The 14,446-nt window shown below is 30.9% G+C and overlaps 2 protein-coding genes across 2 annotated transcripts; both read right to left on the minus strand.

Moving 5' to 3' along the window:
- Positions 1 to 6,426: 6,426 nt before the first annotated feature.
- On the minus strand, positions 6,427 to 7,976 carry LOC106379362 (dirigent protein 25-like). The gene has a single exon (XM_013819336.3). It carries the CDS (start codon positions 7,776 to 7,778, stop codon positions 6,567 to 6,569), a length of 1,212 nt encoding a protein of 403 aa, XP_013674790.2. The 5' UTR covers positions 7,779 to 7,976; the 3' UTR covers positions 6,427 to 6,566.
- Positions 7,977 to 9,889: 1,913 nt separating this feature from the next.
- Positions 9,890 to 11,418, minus strand: LOC106379360 (glutelin type-D 1-like). The gene is made up of 3 exons (XM_013819335.3): positions 11,142 to 11,418; positions 10,291 to 11,011; positions 9,890 to 10,212 (listed from the first exon to the last, which is right to left on the minus strand). The coding sequence occupies exons 1-3, from the start codon at positions 11,335 to 11,337 to the stop codon at positions 10,059 to 10,061; spliced, it is 1,071 nt and encodes a 356-aa protein (XP_013674789.2). The 5' UTR covers positions 11,338 to 11,418; the 3' UTR covers positions 9,890 to 10,058.
- Positions 11,419 to 14,446: the final 3,028 nt, after the last annotated feature.

Raw genomic sequence — 14,446 nt, forward strand, 5'->3', positions numbered from 1 at the left:
AATATATTATCTTACGAATAACAATTAAATTTTAACTAGTTAGTTTTTTTGGCGTCAATAACTTGTACTCTCTGTTTTATAATATTTGATGTTTTGGTTTGATGCAAGATTAAGAAATTTACATTTTTCTAAAAATCACTTTTAAATATATAATTTTAAATTCATTCACCCAATTATAAAAAAATCATAAATTTTATTAGTAAAACAGTTTTCAATAAAGTTATAATTAAAGTTAATTTTAAAATCTCAAAATAGAAACAATATAAACCTTCTAAAACATTCTATAATTTGAAACGTAGCGAGTAATAGTTTGACGTTGTTGAGGCATATGATTGATCCTAATGCTAGCTATAATTACCAAATACGACCTACGCACCATATAAAGTTTGTTTATAAACCGGCCATACGAAATTCTAGGATGTTTTCGTTTGGATTATTACTTTTAACTTTATTGTTTGCTTGACATTATAACTTATATGGGGCATATAATAATATGAAGACATCTATAGACACGTGCCCTGCATATTTGTGGGGATCGGAGAAAATGAGAAAAAGGGTGAATAATGTGATGCGAAACATGAGGACCATTGAATGTCTGGCGTGCTACCGATATTCTATAGTTTCATAAATAGTGAAAAGTAAACATTTAAAATACAAATTATGATCAAAGTTATCTTTGCTGTAGTGTCGTAGGGACATGTGCCTTGCCTCTTTCAATCACATTCACGGTGGTCGAACTTGGTTCTCCAAACATAACAACATTTTGAAGTGACATGTTTTTAGTTAATGATAGCTTGCTTAGTGTAAGTAATCAAAAGTTACTAATCCCAACGTATGAAATTGTTTTATAAATCTCATGTTTTATGTTTAGATGGTGTAAGAGTATACGGCCGCTCTTAAAACAGGGTCATTGATAGGACGGAGGGGGGAAATTTCAGGAGTAGACATCAACGAATACACATGAATATCATTTTATAAATTTATCGATCAAAAAGTATTGTTTAAATTTGTTTTGTGGAAGTTTTGCATAACTTTAGACCAAAACTCTTTAGGCGGCCGGAAAGATTTAAAAGCCAAAAGGTACGAAAAATAAAAGTCATCTTATACGATTTTCTAGAGAAATTTGGTACGCTGTTGTAGGCAGATTTTTCAAACATATAGTCAAATAAAATTCATATTATGATTGTTTATGGTCCTCGTAATCCCATGACCGCCCCTGATCAATAAACCAAATTGTCTTATAAAATCTCTAACTTCATTCCCTTTTTTATTCTAAAATGAAATTTGGAATAGTAAATGTTCTAAACTTACTCTATTTTTCATTTTTAATGGAGTAAAAAATAGATTTATTCAATAAATATAATAGTGATTTAAAATTTTGTTTATTACTCTATTTTTATTTTATAATAGAATAAAGTTAGAGCAAAATCTAACTTCATTATAAAATTATTCCATTTTAAAATTAAAATTGGAATTTTACATTGAATATGTTTTTAGTTGAAGATTTTTATAGAATATTTATTGTTTAAAAATTCAATCGATTTTGAAATATTTATTTATATTAAAGAAGACAATTGTATTTTAAAAATATATTAAAAGTTACATATTGATATCTGTTTATAACATGACATTTTTCATGTATTTATTAAAGTTTCTAATTTTTTTCTTTCTTTTAGTTGATTTATTTTAATTAAGAATATACAGAAATTTCTTTATGCTGATGGCCTAAGGCATAAAAATTGAATATACAAATTTATAACCAAACATTAATATTTATATAATAACAATTACTCCCTCTGTTTTATATTATAAGTAGTTTTAGCAAAAAATGTTTGTTTCATAATATAAGTAGTTTTCATATTTAATGTACATTTTCTCTTTATTGGATATTGTGTAACCAATCAAATAATGCTAACTTTTTTATAATAGGTTGAATTTATTAATTAAAATAATTTTTTTTACAAAAGCAACAATTTTTTATTATTAGTGCTTTTAACTAAAACTACTCTACAATATGGAACAGAGGGAGTATTAGTATTTATTATGAAAATACAATCTTAATTTTGAATTAATTTAAGAAAAAAAATTCTTACAGCTATTTTTCGCCTTCCAACTTTGAATCTTGCTTTAGAATTTTTACGAGACATCTTATAATATTTACTAACAAATCTACAATTTTTACCCTAAAATAAAAATAATCAAAATCGGTGAGGAAGTGAAGACATCTTATATATTAAAACAGAAGTCACACCCTTGATTCATGTGTGATTTTTTTAAAAATAGACCTAGTTGACATATTTTTAAAAAGTCATGTTACATAATCACTAATCTTATCGTTTAAATTGTGGGCCTACCCAAAATTTTTATTGGACTCCATTGGATTTATAGATAGTATAAATTAAATAGATATTATTTAATGTTGTAATACTATACCTCCATATTTAATAATTTAAATATTTGTCGATGTTAACTTTTAAAATTATAAAGATTTTTCTTTTAAATAACAAAAATCATATTACCTAACAATGATTAATCTTTACTAGCTTAAACTAATGAAAACACATTTTAAACTATATAGTTTATTTTAAAAATTAAACAGAAACTAAATGTTTAATTATTTACTCGATAATATAAATCTATGAAGCGAAAAGTTTAATTTCTAAACAACTTTCTAAATTTGTGAAATGTTACAATATTTTTGAATATGACAATAAAACAATATTTTACTAATCTTTATATATATAGTTACGATTTTAATAATGAAATAATAATCCGAAAATATATATATAGAAGAAGATACAAATACATGTGAAAGTTTGAAACAATCTATTCAATTAAAAAAATATACCGTAAACTTATTATGTTTTGAAAATTGATAGACACATATATATTATAATATATACCAATTTAGAATTGAAAACAAAATGTTTATATAAAAATAAATGAAAACAAAAATCCGCGAGGTTGCGCGGATCAAGATCTAGTATATAGTTAAATGCATGTGTAACCTGAAAATAGAGTATAAACTAATATACTGTTTGAAGATATTCGAATTTCTTTAGTTATCATCAACTGATAATTAGACATTTCTATTTAGTAATTTTCTAGTAATATTTTGGGTGAATTCGTATAATTTTGGATATTTCTCTAGAAAACTTTTTTTTCACAATTTCCACCATGCAAATCTCATCATTATGTCAAATACTCTTCTTTCACGTTTCCCACCAAGCAAATCTCCAATGACGGCAACTCATGATAGAGTATCATTATGTCACTTTTATAACATGACATGCTTTGCTTCATTTGAGCCATACAAATGAAATCTGTTTGACATTGTCTCAATCTTTTTATCATTCCATAGTTCAAACGTTTATTGTTATTATTCTTATTAATTTAATAATTGGCAAATTTTAAACGAACTACGACACCAAAACAAAGTGAACCTGGAGAACTTTTTATGAATTTTTCTTAACTACTTCTCAACATCCAATTTGTTAAATAAAGTTATTATTTAATAATTGACTTTTAAACGAACTTTGTCAGAATGACTTTCATTTCCAAAAAAATGTGCAAACGGTTTTAGAATTTGACTATCTCACAGTAGTAGCATCTTTAGTATTTTTCCCTCGCACAATGATAGTTATAGGCCTTGTAGTCCCTTTAGGCCCATATAATATAAGTTTTGCTAGCCCACAATACCTTTGCTTAGACCTTCACTGTTAATTTTAAACCGAATCAAAACAAAAAAACAAAAATATCTTATATATTAAAACAGAAGTCACAATCTTGATTGATGTGTGTTTTTTTTTAAAAATAAACCTAATGGACATATTCTTTTAAATTCATGTTACATTTAATCTCTAATCTTATCATTTAAATTTTGGGTATACCAAAAATTTTTATTGAGCTATCAATAATTGGATTTAAAGAATAGATGATACATTAGATTTATATAGATATCATGAATTAAATAGATATAATTTAATATTGTAATACTATACTTCCATATGTTAAATATTTAAATATTTGTCAATGTTAACTTTTAAAATTATAAAGATTTTTTTTAAAATAACAAAAATCATGTTATCTAACAATTATTAATCTTTACTACCTTAAACCAATGAAAACAAATTTTAAACTATATATTTTATTTTTAAAATTAAAAAAAAAAACTAAATATTTAATTATTTACTCGATAATATAAATCTATGAAGCGAAATGTTTAATTTTTAAAAAACTTTCTAAATTTGTGAATGTACAATATCTTTGAGTATGACAATAAAACAATATTTTACTAATCTTTATATATATAGTTATGATTTTAATAATCAAATAATAATCTGAAAATATATATATAGAAGAAGATACAAATACATGTGAAAGTTTAAAACAATATATTCAATAAAAAATATACCGTAAAATTATTATGTTTTAAAAATTGATAGACACATATATTATAATATATACCAATTTAGAATTGAAAAACAATTATATAAAAATAAATGAAAACAAAAACCTGCACGGTTGCGCAGATCGAAATCTAGTAATCTATTAAAATAAGAGTACAAAATTGAATTGACCTTAATTTTTTTCTAATATTTACATTTCCATTCCACTGAAGTATTAAATAATCATAATTTTAAATAATCATTGTCTTTTCTTGTTTTATTAAATTATTTCCTAAATCAAGTTTAGCTAAATTTTTGTGTTCAAGATACTCCCTAAAATGACTTACCTAAATTTTAGAAAAATTCAAGTTCAAAACGACTTTTAATAATATTATGTAATATTTTTCAAGTATCATATAATTTTCACACATTTAACTTGTAAGGCCTAAAATATATGTAATTTGAATATTAAAAAAATACTTGTTTAACCATTACGGTTACCGTTAACTATTTTCAACAATAAAATCTATATATTCTAAGATTAAATATTCTTGAATTATTTGTAGAATAATATAGATTGTTTATAAACGAATATTCATTTTTAATCAATCTAAATCTCGCTTAATATACATATATATATATATCAAATATTTCTAAAATATATTTATAACCTTTTCAGTTACCATTAATTATTTTCAACAATAAAATATATCTATATTAAATTTTAATTAAATCTTGCCATATGCTCCATATTTAATCAAAATATTTAAAATATTATTAAATTAGGGAAATAATTTGGTGTTAAGAGAAAAGTTACTCAAACATATTAATGGGTCAATATTTGTCGAAGATTTAGTATAGCGCAAAAGTCAATATTTTTTACAGCATGTTAACTATTTAATTATTGTGTTTATAAAAATTTTAAAATAAGATAAATATTTAAAATATTAACTAATAAACATTTAAATAATATTCATGTACATAAAAGTAAAAATAAGTACCCGCACGGACATGCAAGTGAAGTCCTAGTAATCGATTAAAAATTAAATCTTCTTCAAAAAATTTAAACTGCTTATAAATCGAAAACACACATTATTCATAGACATTTGGGTGGCCAATTGGGTTTAGTTTGAATTCAATCAGTTTTTCGTTTTGTTAGAGAGATGAAATTTAGCCTCATTTGAATATTTTAAAATTTTGGTTCTAATTTGGTTCGGATTTCCTCAGACAATTCAGATATAATAACACATCTCAAACCAAGTTGAATCCGTTTTAAATATAGGTTCAGTTCTAATTCGGGTTTACATTATTTAAAAACTTGTTTATTATTAGAAAATCAACACTTTAGTTCACAAATTTGGCAAATTTGAACAATTTGCACTACCATAAGATGGTGACATTATTTAGAAATAATTGTAAAGAGGAAGAGGAAAAAAAAACTAAAGTAGCAATAACAACTCTATATATATATGAAATGTTATTTATATTTTAAAAATAAAACAATATTGTTTAAACTCCAAAGCAAACTTATTTATAATTAAACTTCAATACAATTCTAAAACACTAAAAAAATCTCAACATTTGACCAAACACTAAAATTTACATTAAGCATAGTATTTGAGTTAGTTATTTATGTAATAAATACTTATTTTAAGATATTTATTAGAATCTTTGAATATTTGGATATTTATTCGATATTGAGTTCGAGTTTGGTATGTTTTGTTGATGTTTTGAAATTTCGGAGTTTTTATTAATATCTGTTCGGATACAGATTTAGTTTGAGTAAAATTCAAAACCCAAAATGCTAAAGAGAAAGGATCCATTCCGGTTCAGATTTTCGAGTTGGGGTTTTGCCTACCCTTGCCATTGTATATGGTTTTCTTGTGATTTTAATATTTTATATACTTTGTAAACAGAAAAAAAAAATGAAAATGTGTATCCTAACAAAAAAAAAAAACAAATCGGGGATTTGATGCCCTTCTTAGTAGTGAATTTTGAAACAATTAACTTAAAATTTAAGAAATGTGACAAAAAAAAAAACTTAAATAATACTGTATTGTTATTAAACAAATATGTATATCTTCTTACACAACTCTTTCACATTTATATTACAAATGACATATCACATACATTCCACACCAAACATTCACAAACTCCAAACATAACATTAAATAAAAACTAGTAAGAAAGATAGACAGTACACTGAAGAACAGTCTCAAGTCCATCAGTGAACTGATGCGGCTGCTGCTGTTGCGTCCCGCTAGATCCTGTAAACGTCTTCACAATCGCAAATCCTCTCGCGTTCACATACTTCCCGGTCCCTCCCATAACTCCTAAATGCGACTCCGAAGCCGCTGTTCTATGAACACCAAAGAAGCTTATACTATCTTCATAACCGCCGCTCTCAAACATGGCAGTAAACGCCATCGTCTGGCTAGTTCCATCAACCGCACTCGCCACATAGTACCCCTGCGCTTTCCCGAGCAAACCAGACCCGAGCTCGTGGCCTTCAGTTAGTTCGTCGTCAATCACTGTCATTGTCCCGAACATAAGCATCTGTAGAGCGGAACCGCTCGGGAGCTGACCGCCGTTAGCAACCGGTAGACCGTTTAAAAGGTTGTTGTTACCGTTATTTCCGTTGTTCTGGAGGATGTTAGCCGTGGTCCCACCAAGTCCAACGAGAAGAGGGACGTTGTTGTTGTTGACGATACCGTTGTTGTTGTTGTTAGCTGCAACTCCGTTGGTTATAGGAAGGTTTGCGCCGTTGGGTTTAGCGAATGGGAGCTGGCCACTTAAAGCCGGGTTCGCAACGACTCCAGTTACGGCTCTAGCCGTGGGGTTTGAGCCGCCGAGTATATCGTGTATGAAGAATACCAGTGTGTGGTCAGGACCTACACCACCACCACCAAGAGCTGTACCGGCACCTGCACCACCTCCAAGAGCTTGACCGGGACCAGTGGATGAACCACCAGCCGGTAGAGGAAGTAAAGGACTGGGACCAGTGGCAGGCAAGGAACCTGGACCACCATTGACCGGTAAAGGACCAGGAACAGAGCCAGCGATTGGTAGAGGACCAGAACCAGTAGTAGTCAAAGGACCTGAACCACTTGATGAGCCTGGCCCTGTTCCGGCACCGAGACCAGTTGCAGCAGCACCTGCTGAACCACTTGATGGTATTGATCCTGTTCCTGAACTGAAACCGGTACCCGCAGAACCCGAGCCAGTTCCTACAGAACCTGAGCCAGACGCTGGTAAAGGACCAGGGAAGGGACCTGAGCCAGGGGTGGTTGTGGCTGGGAACGTATCTTTTTCATCAAGAAGTCGAGCCGCAGCTGTGAAACTAACAAGGAGAGTTAGAACCAGGAAGGAGAGTATCTTTTGACCTGCCATTGGACAAGAAAGATGATCAGAGAAGCTAAGATTGTTGTTTCAGCTAAATGATCCCAAGGGTATATATATATACATATGAAGAAAATTTGTTAGTAGAAAAAGATGGAGTGGATGAAATGGAGCAGGTGATACAGCTTTTTCTATTATCTGGTGGTTTGGTTTTGGAGAAGAAATATACACAACCACATTAAAACTAAGCTAACTTCTCCCCAAGATTCGAATATTAGTTCCGGTTAAGATAATGTGCTTAAAACGAGTGCAATAAGAGAGACCGTAACCGAAACGGTCGGTCTGCCAAGGGGTGGTACAATTTTGCGCATCTTTTTTGCTTTGATTCTCTTACCGACTCCTACGTGGATTTGTCTCAAAACAGGATAAGAATTCGAATATTTCGGTAATTTATCTCATCAATTCTCATTAGTGGATTACATCTATATTATTAAAAGAGAAGTACCTATTTGAAAATGTTCTTACTTCATTAATTAAATTTTTTTTTTTTGCTTGTCTTTTTCAGTTGCATTTATGAAATACCCTAAAATGAATAAACTGCCTAATTTATTACTTGTCTTTTCAGTTACATTAATGAAATATGCTTAAATGAATTTAAACTTCCTATTTTATTGTTTGTCTTTTTCAGTTACCTTAATGAAATATCGTTAAATAAATTTGGACATAATATCATTTAATCAACCAAAAAAACTCATGAGTTATCCTTACGTGCATAATTTTAATAATGAAGATTTTTAAAAACGTGCATCATTAAAATGTTACATAAAACATGCAGCACTAATATATAACATGCATCAATAAAACTAGAATTTGACTCACACAATTGTACGGATATTATTTTCAGTTGATTAAATTTAAAAATAATTATTTATTCAAAAAATATTTAAGAATGACTATGTTTTTAAAAATTATATGGTATTATTTGCTCATAACTCATTTGTCATTTGATAAATTGTTAAAAAGAAAATTTTAGCATAATATAACTTAGTTGTCATTTGCTAAATTTATGGTTTTTATTTATATTTTTAATTATTTAATTATAATATTTTTATTTTATATTTGAAAGATAAAAGAATTTTCTTTCAAACAATATTTTTGTAAATGTATTTTTTTAAAACTAATCAATTAAAATTGTTATTATCATTGAATATCATTATTTTTGAAATAATTTAAGTTTTCGTTTACATCAAAACTTATCATATTTTAGGATAATTTTAATTTAAAATGTAATTTTCATTTTTTTCAAACAAATTCTAAAAATATTTTTTAAATATTTTGTTATAATTGTTAAAAAATATTGAGTTTCATTTCAAATAAAAAGGTAAAGATATTAGAAATATTCTAATTAAAATATGTAAAATTTAATATAGTTTTAAGGAAATTGTCAAAATAAAAAAAAATTACACATAAAATAATCATGATTTTTGTTAACTGGGCGGATCATTATTTATATGATATCGCACACGAAAGAAAAATTTGTGTTTTTAAAATTATCTAATTAACTCTATACTCATTTTTTTATATTTTTATATGATATCACACATTCGTAAAAAATAGATAGTTTAAGATGCAAAAAAAAATATTTACTTAATGAATATAATATGAACGAATATTACAAATACATCATTTAATAAAATAAATAATTAGAAACTGAAAATTCATATCCGCGCTTTCTAGGTGTCATTATATTGTCAATCTCAACAGTTACCGCATGTATGGATTAACTTTGACTGCCTTTAGTGTATGAGTTAATGACTAAAATTCTGGTCCGCATTTACAGCAACAGTTATTTTAGATTGATTTGATATTAGTTAAAATCTGGTCCGTATATCTTGCGTGGATAATCGATATATAAGCGGAAAAAAATATTAACGAGATATACGGTTTTAGTTTCACCAATGAAAACTCTTTACGTACTTTGGTTTTGCAATTAGTTTTTTTTGTTTCTGATAAAATATGTGCAAAGTAATTGATTAAGTTCTCATTTGGTATATTTAATTAACGAATTTAATTTAATAGAATCAGGTTATCGTCTAATTATATTAGATATCTGAAGTTGTCAAGAAATTGCACTATCCTCAAAAACTGAGCCGGGAACCAAGTAAAAGAAGGTTTTCATCTTTGGGTAATTTATTCTCTTTATTTATTCAAATCGTAACAACGAGAACAATGCACCATAGCACAAACCAAAAGAAATAAAAACCAAGACCGCTTAGAAAACACTTGATTAAAGCACAAACCAAACTAAACCACCAAATCATCTTCCATATTTTAGTTGGAAGGACGGAAGAAGATGGCATCAGAAGTCCTCTTAGATCGGAAAGCCTTCTCCACCTCCGGAGAAACATTAAAAGCCGCCTGCAAAACCTCCGGCGACAATGCCTTCCACACCGACGTCTTCCCCGCCAAATGCGTGAAAATGGGACTGCAAAAACATTAAAAAAAAATTAACATAATCTTCAAATCTATCCAAAAATATAATAAATTTTAAAAAGTAACTTACTCAGGAGTAGTCACGATGGAGAACCAAGACAAGCCATCAGAATCAGCAATCTTGGACACAACAAAGAACCTAGGAACAATAAACAAAGCTCCAGCTTTCACATGTGTCTCAAGAACTCTCTTCCCATCCGCACCAACCACCTGAACACGACCGCTACCACCAACAATGTATGTAACCTGAAGAGCAGAGTCACAAGAGAATCCAGGAGAACACATCGAGTGTCCATCGATCCTCACCAGATCAGCACCAAACCCAACTTCACCAACCAAGGGAAGATTCTTTGTGTTCAACACAACAACTCTTCCTCCATCCTTGATATCAACATCAAGAGGAGCCTCCAAACAGTTTAGAACAAACCCTTCTCTGTCACCTTTCCTCGGTGAAGGCATCTTCAAACTCGCATCAACCTTCACGATCCCATTACCAGTCTGAGATCCGACAAGCTTCTTCACGATGGTCTCGTCGAGATCCCAGGCTCTGCCTACAAACTCGGTTGAGAAACCGGTGAAGATCCCATTGGATCCGGTTAGGTAAAAATCGGTGAACTGTCCTGCTTTGTGACCCTTGTGCGTCTCACCGAGGAAGAGAATAACAAGCTCAGTGTCTGCATTGTTGAACCACCATGTTACTACACCGAAAGGCAAAGCTATGGAGTCTCCTTTCTTGATCTCAATCACTTTCTCCTCTTTCTCAGGGAGAACAATTCCTGCTGTTCCAGATCCTGACAATTGTTTCAAGAAACATTCTTATAATACCATTCACGGAAAATGGTTAAATCATAATAATATAATCCTCAAATAAACAATTAAAACGTAAAACCTTATTATTAAAAAAAAACAATAAAAACGGACCTTGAAGAACATAAGCGACCTTGGAGGAATCAGAGTAGCGAGGAAGAGCTAAGCCATACTTCTCTAGAGCGAGCTTAGCGGCTCCAATGTTACCATCACGTAGCATGGGTAACTCTTCAGGACACCATGCAAAGTACGAACCACCGTCTACTCCGTACACTTTCTTTGGTAGTCTCGGTGAAAGATCCAACTCCATTGTTAAACGCTAAAGTAAATTGGTGAGAAAATAATTGAAGAAAGAGAGACTTTAGATGTGAGAAGTGATTGATATTTTGATAGAGAGTATACGTATTTATATGGGCTGAGAATATCCATTCGGTTACAAATTGAGAGTCTTTGGAAACTGATCTTTGACTCAGGATAATTACACTCGGCAACGTTTGGATAATTATGGATAATACTGAATTGATAGTATTTCGATACTATTATGAAACGTCGGATAATTATCTCTTTTCAAAAAAGGTTTGGATAATTATATGGATAATACAACACTTCAAGTCATATAGTTTGGATACTATTCTTTAATACTCCCTCCGTTTCGATTTAATTGTCGTTGTTGGAAAAAAATTTCGTTTCAAAATAAGTGTCGTTTTAAAGTTTCAATGCAAAATTTATTAAAAAGATTTTTCATTATATTTTTCTATTGGTTGAAATATTGTTAGGTGTGTATAGGTAATTGTGTTTTTGTTTTGAAAATATACAAAATCATATGTTTTCTTAATCCGTGTCCATAAACCTAGAACGACAATTAAAATGAAAAGGAGGGAGTCACTACAAGAAAACAACAAGGATAGTGAGAGAAAAAATAGTCGGAATATCGATATTCCGACGACATACCGACGAAACAAATTTCCGAGGAAATTCCGAGGATCACTCGTTTGTCGGAAATCTCCTCGGAATATGCCGAGGGAGAACTTCGTCGGGATATTTCCTCGGAAGTTCATCGATCGATGCGTTTTTGGACATATATCCATCGATCGATCGGAATATACCGAGGGACATGTTCCTCGGAATATTCCGAGGAACATGTCCCTCGGTATATTCCGAGGAACATGTCCCTCGGTATATTCCGAGGAACATATCCCTCGGTATATTCAGAGGAACCGGTCCCTCGGTATATTCCGAGGAAAGGTGTCCCTCGGTATATTCCGAGGAAGATGTCCCTCGGTATATTCCGAACGATTTTTTATAAACAGATCGATCGGTGGATTTATGTCCAAAAACGCATCGATCGATCAAGTAAAAAATATATTAATTTCCTCGGAATGTAAAAAATATTATTTTTTAAAAAAAATTAAATTTTTGAAATTTAAATTCGAAAATATAAAATTAAAATTGAAATCATATTAATTAATATTCAAAGTTTCACAAATAAAAATAAAACATTCCGAGTTTTTGGAAAAAAAAAAAACTACGGGTCTGGCACGTCCGGGAACACCTCGTTCGGGTACATCCTCTGCATCATCTCCATCATTTGCTGGTTCAGCCTCCTCTGTGCCTCATAGCCCGCCTGTTGAGCCGCCATCTGGGTCTCCAACAAAGATATGCGATCATCCTTGTCCTTCAACTGAGCCGTAAGTACTTCTGGATCAACAAAGGGCGGTGGTGCAGAAGAAGGAGGAACCGACCGGGTGCGACGACCCAAACCGACCAAACGTCCCTTCTTCTTTGAAACCGACTGAATAGAAAATAGCCAAATTTACAAATTTAAACCAAGAAATAAATGAATTGAACTTTAAAAAAAAAAAGAACTTACGGATTCAACGATTTCGTTGATTCGAAACCGGGACAAGTTGGTCGAAGCCGTCGAAGCGTCATCCTCGGTTTGAAGCTGAGACACTTCGTCTACCACCTGAGTTTGGACCAGGTCGACCACGTCCCTCACAAGACCGTCATCAATCTGGTCGGTCTTCTTGTTGGTATACGCCCTCCTCATTAGGGCGAGATCATCAACCGGCTCGCCATCATTTTCTTCCGCCTTGAAAAAAAACATAAATTAAAGAAACATTAGAAATTAGAAGAAATGCACAATAAATTAAAATTCTGAAACTCAAATAATTGAAGAAAATGCGGTTGAACTTACCATGCGATCTTCCAGAGTGGCAATAGATTGAGCACCCAAGTTATGCTTGTAGATGCCCTTCCCTTTACGGTCGCTCCTGCGGTTGGTGGAGTTGGTGGAAGAAGTTTCTTTCGTCTCTTCCTTATCCCAATGCGCACACAACTCCTTCCAGACCGTGTCGTTCATCGACTTTGGGACCTTTTAATAAAAAAAAGGGAAAATAGTTTAATAAATTAAAAAATAGTTTAATAAATTAAAAAATTGTTTAATAAATTAAATCGAACCTTATTGATTTCCCACTTCTTCTTCCACTCGTGGATCTGCTTCCCATAGTTGTCCATAACTTTATGGACGAAGTGGTGATAGATAAAGAGCGTCTCATCGGAATTCCAGTTGAACTCTTGCTGAAAAAAAAACACAATTAGTAGAAAATTTATATTAAAGATTAAAAATATAAGTAAAAAATTAGAATACTTACCGCAAACTGACGAAACCACAGAACCTGCTTGTCGGTAGGGAAGTGAGTGAAAGTCGGATGTCCCCTGTCGAGGGCCGAGTACATCATACGGTTGATCCATGCGCTGATCCCGTTCCCGGATCGGTTGAACCTAATAAAAAGAACAAACAGTTAATAATGAATCCAAATTTAAAGAAAAAAAAATGTTTAATTACCATGTTTGACCCCGTCCATGTGGATACGGAGTGAGATACGAAAGATGGTCACGACCGGGCTGTTGAACCAACTCCCCAACACTCATCACTCCCGGAGGACCCGGAGGAACAGGAGCGGATGCAGCAGCGGGAGCGAGAGGAGCAGGAGCGGGTGCAACAGAGGGAGATGTATGGTTGGAGCTGTGGGGCGAAGGGGAATCCTGAAAATGGCCGGAATCCCGAGACTGGCTCTCCGTACCACCACGACCACGACGCTGTCGAGGCCGGGTCTGATCATCATGAGACCTGTAAATTAAAAAAATATATTTAATAAATACAGAAATATATAAATTAATTTTTTTTTTTTAAAAAAAAATCCCAAAAAATTTAATCACAAAAAAAGATTTATATATATTAAAAACATTTAATAAATATATAAAAATAGTTCTAATAAACAAAAAATAGTTTTAATAAATAAAAAATAGTTTAATAATTACAAAAATAGTTTTAATAATATATATATATATTAAAAATATTTTTAAATCCCAAATAATAGTTTTTAATCACAAAAAAAGTTTTATAGATATTAAAA

Source organism: Brassica napus, chromosome C4 (assembly GCF_020379485.1).
Source record: "Brassica napus cultivar Da-Ae chromosome C4, Da-Ae, whole genome shotgun sequence".
Classification (NCBI taxonomy): domain Eukaryota; kingdom Viridiplantae; phylum Streptophyta; class Magnoliopsida; order Brassicales; family Brassicaceae; genus Brassica; species Brassica napus.

What these genes read in the sequence shown, in the direction of transcription:
- LOC106379362 (XM_013819336.3), bottom strand. Translation starts at nt 7,778, where the DNA reads ATGGCAGGTCAAAAGATACTCTCCTTCCTGGTTCTAACTCTCCTTGTT.
- LOC106379360 (XM_013819335.3), bottom strand. Translation starts at nt 11,337, where the DNA reads ATGGAGTTGGATCTTTCACCGAGACTACCAAAGAAAGTGTACGGAGTA. An exon ending in GGTCGCTTATGTTCTTCAAG is followed by an intron (nt 11,012 to 11,141) that starts GTCCGTTTTTAT and finishes AACAATTGTCAG; the next exon opens with GATCTGGAACAGCAGGAATT. An exon ending in TCCATCGTGACTACTCCTGA is followed by an intron (nt 10,213 to 10,290) that starts GTAAGTTACTTT and finishes ATGTTTTTGCAG; the next exon opens with TCCCATTTTCACGCATTTGG.